We start from the raw sequence: 16,801 nt of genomic DNA on the forward strand, positions 1-16,801 counted from the left end.
CAGCTCCGAAGCACCTCATCCCCCGGAGCCCCCGAGCCAGCTGCTTGCAGCCCGGCGCCCGGCCCACGGCATGGGGCTGGGGCAGGGCTGCATGGGGGCTGTGTGGGGGCTGCTGGGTGCTCGCTGCCTTCCTGCACCCAGCCACGTGCTGCCTGACTCAGCTGTGTGCCCGCGGGAAGGTGCTCCACGTCCCCACCCCCTGTGTTTGCAGTGCCATCTGTCCGCCTGTCCGTCTGTCCGTCCATCCACCCATCCCTCCATCCACCCATCCATCCATCCATCCATCCACCCTCCCATCCATCCATCTGTCCAGGGCAGGGGTGCTGCCGTGCCCATACCCACCACGCCGTGCCACACCTCTACCGGCAGCCACAAGGGAGAGACGAGGTGAGAGGAAAGCACTGCTCCCCACCTTCATTAGCTGTAACGAATGAGCGCTGTGCAGGAATGACATGACACCTGCTTTCCTCTTTATAAATTCAATAATTTATAGCAGGTATTAAGGGCAGAGCAGCCTCCCGGATAAAGGCTGCCATGCGTGCACGCTGGGTATTAGCCAACGGGACAACGAGCCACACTCGGATAACACATGGAGATATTTACCCTCTCCATCTATAAATTATTAAGGGCCTTTTTGCACATAATTACACCAGCGTTTATGTTTCTCACTCCCTGCCTTTAATCCCTTTTGGGAAGGCGCCAGGCAGTGCTGCCCGGGGCTGAGCATCCGTGTGCTGCGAGGGTGCTAGCAGGGCCCGGTGTGTTGGCACGGGCACAGCTCGGCACCGCCCGGCACACCGCGGGCACACGGCAGTGCTGGGCTCTGTGCTCAAGCGGGGGGGAGCAGCAGAGGTGTGAGCCCGAGGGATGGGGCCAAAACGTGCCCCGTGGCGGCCGTGGGAAAGTGCGAAGCAGGCTCCAGTGTTTTAATTGCTCTCCAACTGTGCATGTAAATCAATGATACACAGGTGTAATTGGGCGTGCAAATGTCACTAGGCGGCTGTTTACATGCGCCGTGTACATGGGGGGAGTGCGTGCGTGTGCAAAGAAGCACCAAATATCGGTAATGATGGCACCGCCGCGGCTCTCTGGGTGTCAGGAATGCTACGGTGCACCTGGCACAGCCACAGGGCCCAGCCCCATCACAGCGTGGGCTGAGGGGCTCCTTCCCCCACCTCCCTGACCCCGGCTTTGTCCCTTCCCTTGCACCAACCCCCCCCCCGGCTTTCTTTCAGTGCTGGCTCTTGACACCACTCTGCCATCCCCCCCCCCACTCCCCCCGTGCTCACTGTGCTCTCCCGGCCCTCTCTGCTTTGTGCTGAGAGCTTTAATCATCACTTTGTCCCATTGTGCCTCTCCTATTCTTGTGCCAAGCTGTTAAAAAGCTGTCACTGTCATAACTTCCTTGTCCCAGAAATTATCTTTCATCTCCTGCATGTGGGCTACAATAGGCGCGAAGATGCTCGATATTATTAATACCTTCTGCATACGTGTCAATGAGCTCCAGAGCTGAATGGAGCCCTTCCACAGCCTGTCGCACAGCAGCACTGCTGGGCCTGGGGTCGGCCTCCAGTTCTGGCTGAAGGTTGGAGGATTTGGGGTGCCTGGGATTGAGGCACCTTCTGCTCCGTGTCCGTCGGCAGGCCGGAGCAAGGCACGAGGCAGTACGGAGAGCAACCATTACGATCATACTTGATAACCACCCTCAGTTTGGCTCGGCGGCGGGCGTACCACGCAGAATTTGGACTCCCTCCAGCTGGTAATGAGAAGCCACTGGACTGACTCAGCCTGCTGCGAGGAGGCACCGGCACACGACCAGATGGCCGCGGGGACGGGGGAGAGGAATATCCCGCCTTGCCCCTCATCCCGCTCCCCACACGCATCCCAAAATGCCACCACCTCCCCCGGCAGGGCACTCTCCTCCTGCCCAAGCAGCCCCACGGCGTGGCGGTGGGGATTGCAGCCCCCACGCCGTGGGAGCGGTGCAGAGGGGCGGCGCTCCCAGAGCCGATGCTGGCAGCGCTTCGAGGTGCGGTGCGTCTTATCCCCGCCTGGCATTTGCGTGGATTTTCTCAGCTCGGCTCGTTACGGCAAAAGTGTGAAAATCTGAAAGGAGAAGGAACTGTAATAATAACGGGAGGGATAAAAACCCGTCCCCTTCCTGCCGGCTCGGCCCCGGTGCCACGCTGAGAGGGGTCACAGCGCGCTCCGCGGCCTTGGGCTGTCCATGCCCCCGCGCCGAGCTCCATCCTCGTCCCTCGCGTGCCACGGGGTGGGGATGGCTGTTGGAAAGGCGGTGTTGGGAGGCCCCCTGCTTCCCGGCAGCGCATAGCACCGCGGCTGTGCGGCACGGCCAAGGCGAAGTCCCCCTCTCGCGCACCACACAATGCCCGGAATTACTCTGGAGTGCTGTTAGCGAACGCGCAGTGCCCTGCACTTTAGCGGGGCTTTAACGGTGCGTGTGTGGGGAGGAAGGGGAAAAGAACTGAAAACAGCATTCAGCGCTCTTAGCCTGTCTTTTGTCCTCTGTTTTTTTGTTCCTGGACGCATTCAGCTCGCCGGCTTTGTCTGTGTTGGTGAAGTGCTATTAACATCGATGGCATCGCTGAAATAGCCGTCATAATAGGAGGCATCGATCTGCGCGAAGGAAGGCCTGAGCTGCGCCGAGAGGGGCTGCGCTGCGCTGCGCTGCGCTGCGCTCCCCGTGTGCCAGGAGCGGGCAGCCGGCGGGTGGGCAGCGGCGCTGCCGGCTGATTCAGCTGCAGCGGGCGAGCTGGCGGTGCCCACCCCTTGTTTGTTCCCGTGCTGCTCGGAGCGGGAGGATCGCCGCCGCTCTGCAGGCCCCAGGGGAGCGGCAGCACGGGGCTTGCCCCACCGCCGTCCCCGGGGGATGGACGGCCGCCGGGCACGCGGCCCACGGAGGGCGCCGTTCCGCGTGGGAATCCCCACCCCTGCGCTCAGCTAACGGCTCGTGGAGGAAGGCCAAGCCGTCCTCTTCCTCAAAAGCTCCCACGGGCTTTAGGGCCGCCCGAGGGAAGGCTCCCGGGGCTCGGTGCGGGATGCCCAGCCCCACGCCGACGGCCCGGCCGTGGGCTCCCGGTGCAGCCGCCTCGCACCCGGCTTGGCCACGCGGGACCTGAAGGGCAGCTCCCCAGGAGAGCCCTGCTGAGAGGAGGCGGGAGGGGAAAGAGCACACGGGGAGCAAAGTCGGTGTTCGCTATCACCGGGATATCAGCCTTCGATAGAAGAGGGGCCGATGCCGCTCGATAAATCGGCACCCACCGGGGCAGGGCTGACGCGGCGGGCACAGCACGGAGTGCCGGGTGCTGCCTGCCGCCCGCGGCGCTGAGGGCTCAGCGTGCGCCCGGCGCCGGCCCGTGGGGATCGGCAGCGCTCAGCCCCGCGCCCGCAGAGCTCCCCCGGCCCGTCGCCCCGTCCTCCCGCTCCGGTGCCGGGCTGCGGCGAGGAGAGAGGAGCGGAGCGCCGGGCGGAGGCGACGCGCGGCCCCGGCCCCTGGGGGCGCCGCTCCCCGCACGGCGCTCCTGCAGCCCCGAACCCACCGCCCCTCGGCGCGGGGGAGGCGGCGGGAGGAGGGGACTGGCGGCGGCTCCGCACCGACCCGCTCGGCTCCGCGCACCGCCCCGCGCCCGCCGGCGGCTCCTCCCGGAGGGGAGGCGGGGGCCGGCGCGGCGGCGGCGGCGGCGGCGGCGGCTGCTGCTCCGGCTCCGGCTGCAGCCCCAGCCCCAGCCCGGGCGCGCCGAAGCAGAGCCGGAGCCCGGGCCGTGCCAGTCTCCGGCGGGGCCATGCCGCCGCCCCGCAGCACGGCGCCGGGCGCGGAGGGGAGGCCGCCGGCCGCGGTACGTCCCTAGGGCGGCCCCGCAGCTCCCCGTGCCGGAGCGGAGCCGGGGGCGGCCGGTGCCGGGCGGACCCACGAGCCGGGAGAGCCGCCGCCTTCCCGTGCGGCCGCTGCGGAGAGGGGGAGCTGCGTTACCGCAGGTGGAGATTTTGGCGGAGGGGGTGGGGGCCGGGGGAGATGCCATTTCTGACCGAAGGAGATCGCCGGCGAGGATGAGATGCAGGTAAGCGGGGAGGCGATGCCGGGAGGGAGCGGGCGCGGGGCGAGCGGGGAGCGGGGCCGCCGGGCCGGGGGGGAGGGGGGAGGGGAGGACGCGTACCCCGGGCCCCGCCGGTGGCCGCCCCCGCCGCCCCTCTCCTGCCGGGAGCCCTCCTCGCTGCTCCCCCGGCCCCCGCCCCGCCCTGCCCGCAGCCGCATCCCGAGGGGCAGCCCTCCCGCTCCCCGGATGGAGGAACCGAGCCGCCCGGCAGCGGATTACACATGCAGGTGGGGTACGGCCGGGGAAGCGCTCCCCGCCGGGCAGGGCTGCGGAGCCGGAGAGCGGCGGCGGCCCCGGCGTTGCCATCCGGGGCCGGGGCCGGGGAAACGCGTCCCACGGCCGCGCCCGGCCCCGGGCGGAGGCAGGCAGGGACGCGCCGCCCGGCCCCGGGGAGCGGCCCGCGGGCGGGGGCCGGAGGGTATCGCTGAGCCCTCCGTCGCCATCGGGCTCAGGGACGGCCAGTGGGGCCGCGGGGAGGTGCCGGCGGGTGGGAGGGCTGAGGGCTGAGGGGGAATCCGGGGCGCTGAAGGGTCCCCCCGCCCGGACTCCGAATTGGAGGGGGAGCGGCGGGGGGGAACGCCGACAGCGCTTCGCCCTCGGTTTGCTCCCGGCAGGAGGGGAAGGGGTTAATGGTGAAGGGGCTCTCGGGGCAGGAGGGCACGAGGGCTGCCCTGATCCCCTCGGCCGCCGCTTGTTGCTCCGCTGCTGTCCGTGGGTGATGGGATTTTTCACCTTGCGCCTCGCCGAGCGCACGCAGCCCGGAGTGCGAGGCAGCCGCACGGCTGGAGGTGCCACCTCCGGGCTGAGGTGGGAGCGCTGATGCCGCTGAAGGGTTTCGGCCGGGAGGGAGGGACGTGCGGCAAACGCCTGCGGGCACCGTGCGGGCGGCTTTCCTCGCCGTGGGCTCAGCCGCGCTCCCTGCGCGCCCCCAACCCAGCGGTGCCCAGCGGTGCCCGGGCAGCCCTTCCCCAGCAAACGGCCCTCCCTGCAGCTCCCCCGGCAGCCGCAGAGGCCCCGTGCGGAGCGCCGGGTACCCCGAGGGGTTCCCTCCCGTCCCGGTGCGGTGCCCGGGGCTGTGGCACCACTCGGGGGCTCCGGTGGGGCTCAGGCGGGCGGAGGGCGGCGCTGCGGGAGTTCCGTGTGCGGGGCTGGGGAAGGGGTGCGCTGCCCGGGCGCTTGGCTGGGGGGATTGGTTACAAAGCAGGCGGTTGTACGTCCCTAATGTGGCACCGTGCTGCCGTTATTCCACACCTGTAACGCAATTACTCTGCGATACCACTAATTACCACTGCTTCGTATCACCGGAAGGTGAACGGCACGACGGAATGACTTATTGTTCCTTTGCTTTCCCGCTTAAGACGGTCACCGTAAGGATGCCAAAGTTTGCACTGCTCGCTGCACGTAACAAGTGTAAAACCCTCTGACGTGAGCTTTCGTTTCAGGGGTTGATAAATCACTTTATAATATCGCCACAATCACGGTGTAATTGCAGCATAATTACAGCTGCTGGATTCTAAAGCGAATGGAGCCCGTCGTGGCCCAGCGAGGACTGATAGATGCATGGGGTGCTGCCCCTGGGCGCCGGTGTTGGGCGGGGTGTGCTGCTGGTTTGTGTGGCAGCCCTCCTGGTGGCACAGGATGCAGGCATGGTGCCCCGCACCACGGTGTTGCTGGTGGGGTCTGCTTCGGCACAGCAGGAATGGCTTTGGGTGGGCAGAGGGGCAGCGTGGCGCCGGTGGGGGGAGAGCAGAGAGCTGCGGGCGCTTAACTCAAATCAAACAACCCAAGGAAAAGAAAGGGAGAAAGCAACCGAAGGCCATGGCCTCAATTTTCTTCCAAGCCCATTCCCCCCCACCCCCCCCACCCCTCTCTCTCTCCACCTGGGGGAGGGGAAATTGGAGCTGCGGAGGGGAACGGCCACATGCAGAGCGTTCCGTGCCACTGCCACGTGCCCCCGCTCTGCGTGCTGTGGGGGGCTGCACCTCCACCCCTCCTTGGGGCAACCCTGCTGTCTCTGCTCACATTTCCAGCTGACGGGGTCCAGGTGATGCCCACATGGCAGTGCCCCCCGGGCTATCCAGTGGGGCCGGTGCCATGCTTTGGGGACAGGCAGGTGCTGCTCCTGCGCAATGCCCTTCGCCCACCCCACAGCCCAGCCCTCCCGCCGCCCCACGCTGCTCTGACTTTTCTCACCAGGACCCACCGTTATTATGGGTTGGTTTCTTGTTGTTTTTATCATTTCTGTTCCGTTTCTTCATCAGAATGCAAAACGTTAAATATCGCTCTTGTAATTACGGTTAATTTCATAACCAGCACCTTAATTGGATTGGTCTCCAATGGGGAATTCTCGCCGGAGAGAGACACAGAAATATTTTGGTGCAATCCATTCTTCCAGCTCATTGTTGAGATTGGAAATGTCGAGTGTGGAATGGGAAACAACCAATGCGGCCCCGGAGGCAGCCGGGGGGTGAGGGGCAGAGGCCGGGCACGTGCACAGGCGCTGCTGGGTGCTCCCTCCTCCCACATGGGCACGCTGGGTGCAGCAGGAACCCCTCCCTGCCCACGGGCTGTGCTGTGCCATGGCCATCCCACAGGGCTGGCGCTGGGCCCTGGGCCGGAGCTGCGATTTGCTCCAGGAAACATGGAATTGTGCTGCCATTAGGTGCTGCCATTAGGCTGATTGGCGCTCACTCTGTTTATCCTTTTCAATGGGAAACGATACAGAAGCCGAACCGAAATGGAAACCCTGGCCTTGCATTTCCGATTTAATTTCCATGCGCTGCGTTTCCACGTGATTACTTTTGTTCTCACATACAGCCCGGAGTGCAGCCTCTGTGTTATTATCACCACCGCTGGGGAGGAGGAGGAAGGGGCGGAAAGCAACGCTTTCAGCTCAGGCGGAACAAAACCAAAGCACCATGCAGCACCGCGCCGAAGGCAGCTCTGTGCCGTGGGGACAGCCCTGCTCCTGCCATGGGGACAGCCCTGCTCCTGCCATGCCATCCCATTGCACCCTGCAGCCACGGGGTCAGGCTGGGGGTGCACAGACCGACCCCATCCAACAGTGTAGGACAGGGCTCCGCCGCGGCTCTGCGCTGTTTGTTTGTATCTAATGTGTTTTATTGTTGGATGAAACAATAACAACAAATAGAGGCCCCGAAGACAAGCCATAAATAATGCAGAAATCAAACAAGCAAGAAAGGGGAAAGAAAAAGGAATTTCTACGTGTGAAATCATCACAAAGAAAGCTGGGCTGGGAAGAGGAGTCTTCTCTGCGTTCACCATCACTCGTGCTTTCCTTTGCTGCCTTTTTTTTTTTCTCCATTTCCCTCTTTCTGGACATTCCTGCAGCGCTGTATTCGTTACTGCGTGAAGGAAGCAATAATTGGGACAGGTGGAGATGTGGCTCACAGGAAGGCTTCGGGCAGGAGGTGGAGGGGGGACACAGTGGTGCTCCCCTGCTCTGCGGTCAGCCCCCCCCCAAAGGGCTGTGGGGCCACTCATTTGGGGCAGCAATGTGATAATATCAGGGCCGCTCCCAACCAGAGGTAGATCAGCAGCTTCCCTGGAGCTGTGGGGCCGTGTCCTCTGAAGTCCTCTTGCTGTTATCCTAAAGGTTTCCGGGGGACAACGCGGTGCTCCGGATCAGCCTTTTTTTAGGGCATTGCGCTGGTTGTGGGTGTATTTTAGGATGAGGCGTGGGAACAGAAGCGGTGCTGTGAGTACGGGCTGACCTTAAATGTAACGTAATGGATGTGCCCACGGTCTCCAGCAGCAGCGTTGCTCCATGGGGCTGGGATGAGCCTGGTCCCCACCTGCTGCAGCTGCGCAGCATCAGTGCCTTCATCCGGGGCTTCACCTCGGAGCAGGGCTGGGATGCAGGGGTGGGGGACCCAGACCCTGCACAGCAAGGCATGCTCCAGGCTGCACGGGAGGGCACGCTGCCCTGACCCCACAGCACCGAGCGGGATGGTGGATGAGCTCCGGCAGCTGCCTCTGCCCCATAAGGGCACGGCGAGGTGAGCGCTGCCTTCCCAATGTCAGCGTAACCCTGGCGCTTCTCCCAGGAGATGCTCCTTTGCCTCTCTGCTGCAAATGTTTCCATAGTCCGAGGAAGTTTTTTCCACCCCCTTTTCACAGCTACATGCGGGGAAGCACAAAGCTCTACAGAGCCCCTCGTGCTGCACTGCAGCCCCCTCAGTCCCGCTCCTGCCCAGCGCTTGGTGCTCACTGAGCTGGGTGCCTCGTGCTGAGCGCCTGCAGCAGCCCATGTCCCCAGAGGTGGGTCTCTCAGAGGGGAGGCTCGCTGCCATAAATAAAATGAGAAGCCCCATTTGGACAGCTGGTGCATGTCCTTGGACTGGGGAGGTGACTGTCCCTCTGTACTGGGCTCTGGTGAGGCTGCACGTTGAGTGCAGTGTTGGGCCCCTCACTGCCAGAAAGACATCGAAGCCCTGCAGCGTGTCTGGAGATGGGAACGGAGCTGTGAGGGGTCTGGAGCACAAGTGTTATGGGGGGCTGCTGAGGGAGCTGGGATGGGTCAGGGTGGAGAAGAGGAGGCTCAGGGCAGACCTTACTGCCCTCTACAACTCCCTGACGGGGGGTTGTGGTGGGGTGGAGATTGGCCTCTTGTCCAGGTGACAGCGATAGGATGAGAGGAGATGGCCTCAGGTTGTGCCAGGGGAGGGTCAGGTGGGATATCAGGAGGAACTTCTCTGAAAGAGTTGTGAAGCAGTGGCACAGGCTGCCCAGGGAGGTGGTGGAATCACCGTTCCTGGAGGTGTTCAAGAACTGTGGAGATGTGGCACTGAGGGACGTGGGCAGCGTGCACGGTGGGATGGGTTGGGGTTGGACAAGATGATCTTGAAGGCCCTTCCAACCCTAATGGTTCTGTGATCCTTCCCAGCACACCTCCTGCTCTCCTGCCGACCAAGCCTGAAACATCTCCAGGGCACTGCTCCCATGGTAGACGCTCGGGGGACATCCCCCAGCAGGCACAGCCCTCCAGGCACTGCTCAGCTGCGGGCAGCCCTTGGCCTGGCTGCAGCAGTTCGGTGTGCGTGGAGCAAGGCTGGCTCCCAGCCTGAGCTCCACGGTGTGCTGCACCTTCCCGTGCTCATTTATCTCCTGCTAGCTCAGGGCTCTGCACCCGAGGCATCCACAGCTGCCTTTGCAATTACTTATTGATCACTTGTCAGGATGTTTTCTTTGCTGATGGGTCACTGAAGCATGTGCAGCCAAAGAGAGAAAAAAAACCCTTGAAAAACGAGGGAGCAAAGGTGTGAGGAGGGTGAGCAGCTCTGCACAGCTGTGATCTCAGCTAGAGGGCCTCAGCAGAACCGCGGAGCTGATGGGATCTCCTTGCCAGCACCCTGCTGACTTAATGCCCCGGGGCAATGGGGCTGCTGCACTTCGGGAGGAAGAGCCATAGCCATGGGGAAGCCCTTTGCGCAGCAGTCCCATGGGTCGGGAGCTGTGGGCACCTGGTGCCAGCCAGGACGTGTCGGTGCCGGAAGGGGATTTGCATCTTGGATACTTCTTCATGCTCTTTTACAGCCCCGGAGCAACTGCCACGGCAGATCAGGTTGCGGCGCACCTATTCCAGGCTCCATCTCGGAGCAGCTGAAAGCAGATCCTGCAGCTCAGAGATCCTTCTGTGCAACCCCCCGGAGCGCTGTGCATTCCCAAGCAGAGAGATGGTGCCATCCCACCTGGGGTGGGAGCGGGGAGATGGAAGGAAGGGGCTGTGAATGTGCACTGGATGCAGAGGGAGTGATGGAGAGAGGCGGAAATGGGCACGAACGTGTTTGGCAAATTAAAGCTTCTCCCTTTGTTTTGCTGCTTTGCAGATAGCTACAGGAACACTTAGCGCAGAGCCCGGGGTCTGGATAAGCAACTCTTTTAGCAGCGGGAAAGGTTGTTAAATATTTATTTGTAAACCTGGAGTCTTTATCTCTAAAATGTAGTCAAGTTCAATAAAACTTGATTTAGCTGGAGCAGCTTTGAGGACAGCGCCAGCTCCGAGAGCTGCATCCCAGAGGCTCCGTGCAAAGGCAGTGGTACGGAGGTGGGGTTGAGGTGGCGGCTGACCCCCTGCCCACACCTATAGCCACAGCCCCACCCACAGCCGTGCCCTCAGCCGTGCCCCCCAGCCCCGCTTTGCCCCCATGCACCGTGGGGCCCCAGGGATTTGGCTCGCTCCGTCCTCGATTGCCTGCGTTGCTTGATGCTCTCGCAAGCATCTGGTTCAAGGGTGAACGTCTCACGCTCTGTAATTTATGAATGCCAGGTGGGCTTAGCGCTGACGCGGGGGTTTTGCTGCTCGCTCGCTGTCGGCACAGCAGATCACACGGTGCGGTGCAGCTCCAGCAGCCCCAGTGCCGGGCACCCTGCGGGCAGCAAGCATGGCACAGCCAGGGCTGGGAGGCAGCAGCACCCCAGGGTGAGCCCGGGTGCATGGTGGGGCTCCTCGGTGCCATCCCGGGGTTGGTTTCTCCGGGGATGTTCCTCCCGTGTCCGTCACAGCAGCGCACCCCGCTCACGTCAGCAGCCCGGCCCCAGGCTGCGTTCGCAGCACGGCCCAGAATAGCATCTTTCCTCCCAGCTCAGCGGGTACTGCCACATTTAGCACCGTGCCCGTGGGCCATCTGTGCCCCTCGGCAGCTCTCCCCCAGGATGGGGCTGTGCCTCCGAGCCCCCGTCCCCAGGCAGCGGGTGGCGAGGGTGGGCGCTGGATGCCGTGTCTCTGGGCACAGTTTTTCCTCTGGTTTGCACTGATTTGATATTTGCCTGACGCTAGTGATTCCGGCAGCTGCTCCCTTCTCATCGATTCACTTGCTGTGTTGGTGCCAGAGGGCTGCAGCGCTCCCCGGCTGGTACCGGCTCGTGCATCGCAGCCATCAGCCCCGATCCCAGCCGGACTCCTGGGGTGGGGGCTCAGGTGCTGCGAGGTCAGGCAGGGTTCAGGGTTTGCCTTGCAGTATGCCTGGAAGGGCTTCATCTACTGCATGGCCCAATGGAGGCACGGAGGATTCCACAGCACGCAGCCCAGCCGGAGCTCAGCTTGGCATGCCAAGGCCTGCTGGGCTCCAAGATGGTGCTGGTGGATGGTTTTATGCCCGTCCAGGATCGCTCATCCCGGAACTTTAACCTTGCAAAGAAACGCTGAATTTATTTTTCCGCATCAAAAGTTATGCCATCTAGCTCTATGAAATGATGCATATAAACAGACACAATTAAAGTAACGCACAGAATGTATACCGGGCCCATAAATAGTGCTGCAGTAGGGAAAGTAATGGACAGTGTATGTAATGAGGGATATAAAGCAATGCAGCGATAGCCATAAATAGCATTGGTAGAAGTGATGCAGAGCCTACACATAACAATAGATATAAACAAAGTCCAGAGTAGCTGCTCATCTCATTTGTAACATTAATATGATTTGATTCCTCATAGCAGCTTACACAATAAGGGAAGGAACGCCACGGAGGCAGAGTAAGGGAGAACTGCTTTCCGTCCCGATCCTGGACAGGAGCTGCCCATACAGTGCTCAGGGAAGGCCACCAGTGCTCCCAGGACAGGCAGCAGAGGGCCTCACGGAGGGCCTGGAACCAGGAAACGGGGAGCCTGGGGGAGTGCAGCCCTGAAGCTGGCTGACCACAAGCTGTGTTTTGAGACCACCACTGAGGGATGCTGTACCCAATGAAGCACAAATTCCTTATGCAACTGCAATCCCCAGACTCCCAGTGCATAAGGGGAGCTGGCTTCTTACAAGGACCCCCGGTGTCTTAGATGCACTTGCACAACGGCCCCCATGTAGGGATGCTCAAAGTGCACCTTCTGTCTTAGAGATATATATGATGGCCCCTACGTAGCTGCATGCAAAATGCACTCAGTGTCTTAGAGACTAAGAGCTCGATAGGCCCTATATAGGGGCACACAAAACACACCCAGGGTCTTAGAGGTGTGTGTGTGTAGGAGCCCTCTATCAGGCTGCACAAAGCGTAACCAGTGTCTCAGAGGAGCCCCTATCTGGGCGTGTGCAAAGTACACCCAGTGTGTGAGAGGCACGCACAGTGACCCCTGCATAGGGCCTCTCAAAGCACGCCCAGTGTCTTGGAGGTGCACGTGTGATGGCCCCTATGTAACTGCACACAAAAGGCACCCAGTGTCATAGAAGCAAGAGCTCTATGGTCTCTTACAGTGGCAGTGAGTGTGCCCGGTATCTTAGAGACACACGCAGAGCAGTCCCTATATAGGGACATACAAAGCACACCCAGCGTCAGAGGCACGTGTGTAACAGCTGCTGTATAAGGGCTTGCAAAGCGTGCCTGATGTCTTACAGGTGCACACACAATGGCACCTCTGTGTAGGGGCATGCACTTCTATATAGGAGCATGCAGAGCACGCCCTGTGTCCTAGAGGTGTGTTCAAAACAGCCCTGATATGGTGTTCCATCTCTTGCCCGTGTGTGAGGGAAGCCTTCCCATTGTCTTAGCGTGTGGTGACCCCTCTCCCTGCAGTGTTCCAGCCTCACACCAGCCTCTGACCATTGTCTCATCTGGTATTTTTTGAGGATTCTGAAAACAGAGCAAAGTGCCAGCAGAGTTCTCACCATGTTATGTGGTAGATAATGTCACCTCTACCGGGACGGTACACCTTCTTCCTCGTTTCTGCGCAGCGCTTGCTCACCTCCACCTTCTCTCTTTCTCTGCCCCGTGTTTTGCAGGTGAGAGATAGGATGTTAGCTGGGGAGGCGAGTATGCGCAGCCCAATCCTGGCCTGCTGGCAGCCAATTCTCCTCCTGATGCTGGGATCCATCCTGTCCGGCTCTGCCACGGGCTGCCCTCCGCGCTGCGAGTGCTCTGCCCAGGAGCGTGCTGTGCTGTGCCATCGGAAGCGATTCATGGTCGTCCCGGAGGGGATCCCAACAGAGACCAGGCAGCTGGACTTGGGTAAGAACCGCATCAAGACGCTCAACCAGGATGAATTTGCCAACTATCCTCACCTTGAAGAGCTGGAGCTAAACGAGAACATTATCAGTGCCATTGAACCTGGGGCTTTCAACAACCTCTTCAACCTCAGGACGCTGGGGCTCAGGAGTAACAGACTCAAGTTGATCCCCTTGGGGGTGTTTACCGGACTCAGCAACCTTACCAAGCTAGACATTAGTGAGAACAAAATTGTGATCCTCCTAGACTACATGTTTCAGGACTTGTACAACCTGAAGTCTTTGGAGGTAGGGGACAACGACCTTGTCTACATTTCCCACCGGGCCTTCAGCGGCCTCAACAGCCTGGAGCAGCTGACCCTGGAGAAATGCAACCTGACCTCCATCCCCACGGAGGCCCTGTCTCACCTGCACGGCTTGATTGTGCTGCGGCTGCGCCACCTGAACATCAACGCCATCCGGGATTACTCATTCAAGAGGCTGTACAGGCTCAAGGTCCTCGAGATCTCACACTGGCCCTACTTGGATACCATGACATCCAACTGCCTCTATGGGTTGAACCTGACCTCCTTGTCCATCACCCACTGCAACCTGACGTCCATCCCGTATGTGTCGGTGAGGCACCTGGTTTACCTCCGGTTCCTGAACCTGTCCTACAACCCCATTGTCACCATCGAGGGCTCCATGCTCCATGACCTGCTCAGGCTGCAGGAGATCCAGCTGGTGGGAGGGCAGCTCACCACGGTCGAGCCCTTTGCCTTCCGTGGCCTCAATTACCTGCGCATCCTGAACGTGTCAGGAAACTTGCTGACCACTCTGGAAGAGTCGGCCTTCCACTCGGTGGGCAACCTGGAGACGCTCATCCTCGACAACAACCCCTTGGCCTGCGACTGTCGGCTGCTGTGGGTGTTCCGACGGCGATGGAGGTTGAACTTCAATAAGCAGCAGCCCACCTGCTCTACCCCCGAGTTCGTCCAGGGCAAGGAGTTCAAAGACTTCCCTGACGTCCTCCTGCCCAACTACTTCACCTGCCGCCGAGCTCGGATACGGGACCGCAAACCTCAGCAGATCTTTGTGGACGAAGGCCACACGGTGCATTTTGTCTGTCGGGCAGACGGGGATCCGCCACCCGCCATCATGTGGCTCTCTCCCCGGAAGCACCTCATCTCCACCAAAACCAACGGGCGGCTCACTGTCTTCCCTGACGGCACGCTGGAGGTGCGCTACGCCCAGATCCAGGACAACGGCACCTACCTATGCATTGCCAGCAACGCGGGTGGCAACGACACCATGCTGGCCCACCTGCACGTGCGCAGCTACTCCCCAGACTGGCCCCACCAGCCCAACAAGACCTTCGCGTTCATCTCCAACCAGCCCAACGAGAGCGATGCCAACAGCACACGTGCCACCGTGCCTTTTCCCTTTGACATCAAGACTCTCATCATCGCCACCACCATGGGCTTCATTTCTTTCCTGGGCGTCGTGCTCTTCTGTCTGGTGCTCCTCTTCCTGTGGAGCCGGGGGAAAGGCAACACCAAGCACAACATTGAAATCGAGTACGTGCCACGCAAGTCCGACGCGGGCATCAGCTCTGCCGACGCACCGCGCAAATTCAATATGAAGATGATTTAACCAGGCAACAATTTGCAAATAGTTTTGGGTTTTGTTTTTTGTTTTTTGTTTTTTTAAACAAAGAGAACCTATGAACAAATAAAAAAGTGATTTAAAAACATTGGTACAAACATACCGACCTCTCTCCTTCCACCACGCCCTCCGCCCCAGTCCAAACTCTCTGCACCTGCACCGTCACCACCTCTTTCTCCTCCTCTTCTTCTTTATACCAGGAAAACATTCAGCCGATGTCTTCAGGACTCCTGTGTTTGTAAGGACTTTGTCTGATAGACTCTGGTGTCAGATATAATTCTGAGGGGGAAAAACAACAAGGGGGGGGAAATAAACTTTAAAAAAAAAAAAAAAAGAAATAAAATCAATAAAAAGTTACAAACTTTCTTCTGTAACTTTGATTTCAATAATTATGAATTTTTATGAAAACTTGAAATAATAAAAAACCCTATTTCCTATAGATAGTTGGAATGCAAAATCTTGACTTCTGTATCTCTGGCGACTGCTCGGTTTCTCCCCTCTGGAGCTGTGGTCTCGGAGGCACTTTCCAGGAGGCACTTTCCAGCCGTCTTGCTCAGCACAGCCCCAGGCAGTGACTCTCCTGCTGACACCAAGGGCTCTCGCTGCCCAGAAAAGACACCTTCCATGGTGCCCTGAGCCCTGCGCAGCACACCCAGAGGAATTCAGCTTCTTTGCCGAGGACCGGTTGTATTTTTACAGCCAATTCCCAAATGCCCATCTGAGTGGTGAGCTCGGCCCTCAAAGCCCAGGGGAGCAGGGCCGAGTCTCTGATGTGCGTAAGCAGCACACAGCAGGGCTGTCTGCCCATCCTCTGTGTGTAAAGACTGCAAGCCCAAGTGCAGATGGCAGTGGGACTGGGGATGCCCGGGGGTCCGTGGGAGAGGACTGTCTGCCCGCCGTTGCCAGCAGCACAGTTGTCTGTCCTCTCCAAAGGACATTGTTCCCTGCAGACAGGGATGCTGCAGCGCTGTAGCACAGGCAGGCAGTGCCCTGCTGGAACCCGGCCCTGCAGCACCCAGCAGCACAAGCAGTGATGGGGTTCACCGAGGTTTCCCACCTGCAATGACTCTCACGGAGGATTTGGGCACATGGCAGCTGGCAGTCAGACTTGCAAGCACCCTCAGGCACGTCCGAGGGAATTTGGCTTCCAGGCTCGTCTGGAAATCTGAAATTACACACATATATAAATACACACAGACACAGACACGCTGCCTGAGCCAGAGGGGAACAGGCCCGGGGCTGCAGCACGGCGGTGGGGCGGGTTGCCCTGATGCTGCTGTGGGTCGCCTATCAACACAGTTGGATAGATGTTAGGAAAAATTTCTTCTCAGAAAGAGTGGTGATGTATTGAAACAGGCTGAGGTGGTGGGGTCACCCTGGAGGTGCTCCAGAACTGTGGAGATGTGGCACTGAGGGACGTGGTCAGAGGGCATGCTGGGGTGGGTCGGGGTTGGACTGGGGGATCTTAGAGGTCTTTTCCAACCACAGTGATTCTATGATTCTTCTATAGTGTCGGTGGCACCTCAGGGGATGAGCCCAGATTTGCATGCTTGGCTTGTAAAGCACTTAAGGAGTCTTTGGGGATCAAAGTCACTACAACATGATAAAAAATAAGCAACAGGAACCTGGAGTGCTGGCAGAGAAAGGAATGGATTTTCTTTTCTTCCAGCGATGTGCTAATCTAGGAAAAACAACCTGAAACATCTGTGCTCATGGGAAGAGGGATTTTTTTTGCTGGTTTCAGCTTTCCATTCACCTTGAAACAAAACATTTTGCATTCCTTTCTCCACAGCAGGCTTCAGGAGCTTCGTGTTTTAGCTTCTCATCATCTCTAACCCATCCTTCCTTTTCAGTTTTGAAACCGAACTATTTTTAAAGCCGTTTGCTTTGTGTTCTGCTTTTCCAAAGAGCCAAAGCACAATGGCTTTTTGCAGGCTCTCCCTCCCAGCAGTGCTTTGCCACCATTTGCAGTGATCTAGGAGTGAACCCACAGGAGCAAACCAGAAGCGCCCGCAGCTCCGTGTGCCACAGTGGCCAATGGATGGACCCAATGGTGCTCCCTGGAGCTCAGCCCTCGGGAGGAGCTGTGCCC

General features: G+C 59.8%; 2 protein-coding genes across 38 annotated transcripts in view; one reads left to right on the plus strand and one right to left on the minus strand.

Moving 5' to 3' along the window:
- Window positions 1-15,148, plus strand: part of LINGO1 (leucine rich repeat and Ig domain containing 1) — a 99,938-nt gene extending 84,790 nt beyond the window's left edge. For 11 of the 13 annotated variants that reach the window (XM_046898994.1, NM_001024577.2, XM_046898996.1 and 8 more), the window contains one exon: window positions 12,844-15,148. In XM_046898994.1, the coding sequence (XP_046754950.1) occupies window positions 12,856-14,697 (1,842 nt within the window). In that variant the 5' untranslated portion in view covers window positions 12,844-12,855 and the 3' untranslated portion in view covers window positions 14,698-15,148. Of the gene's footprint in view, window positions 1-4,044; window positions 4,080-4,271; window positions 4,343-12,843 lie in introns of those variants that run through there. The other 2 variants (XM_040706282.2, XM_040706283.2) reach the window with 2 other exon arrangements.
- HMG20A (high mobility group 20A) overlaps window positions 14,709-16,801 on the minus strand; it is a 161,258-nt gene continuing 159,165 nt past the window's right edge. For 24 of the 25 annotated variants that reach the window (XR_005862519.2, XR_005862518.2, XR_006931004.1 and 21 more), the window contains 2 exons: window positions 15,767-15,874; window positions 14,709-14,988 (listed from right to left, as the gene is read on the minus strand). The gene's annotated coding sequence lies outside the window, so the exon portion shown is untranslated. Of the gene's footprint in view, window positions 15,024-15,766; window positions 15,875-16,801 lie in introns of all 25 variants that reach the window. The other variant, XR_005862535.2, reaches the window with a different exon arrangement.

Source organism: Gallus gallus, chromosome 10 (assembly GCF_016699485.2).
Source record: "Gallus gallus isolate bGalGal1 chromosome 10, bGalGal1.mat.broiler.GRCg7b, whole genome shotgun sequence".
In the NCBI taxonomy this organism is placed as follows: Eukaryota; Metazoa; Chordata; class Aves; order Galliformes; family Phasianidae; genus Gallus; species Gallus gallus.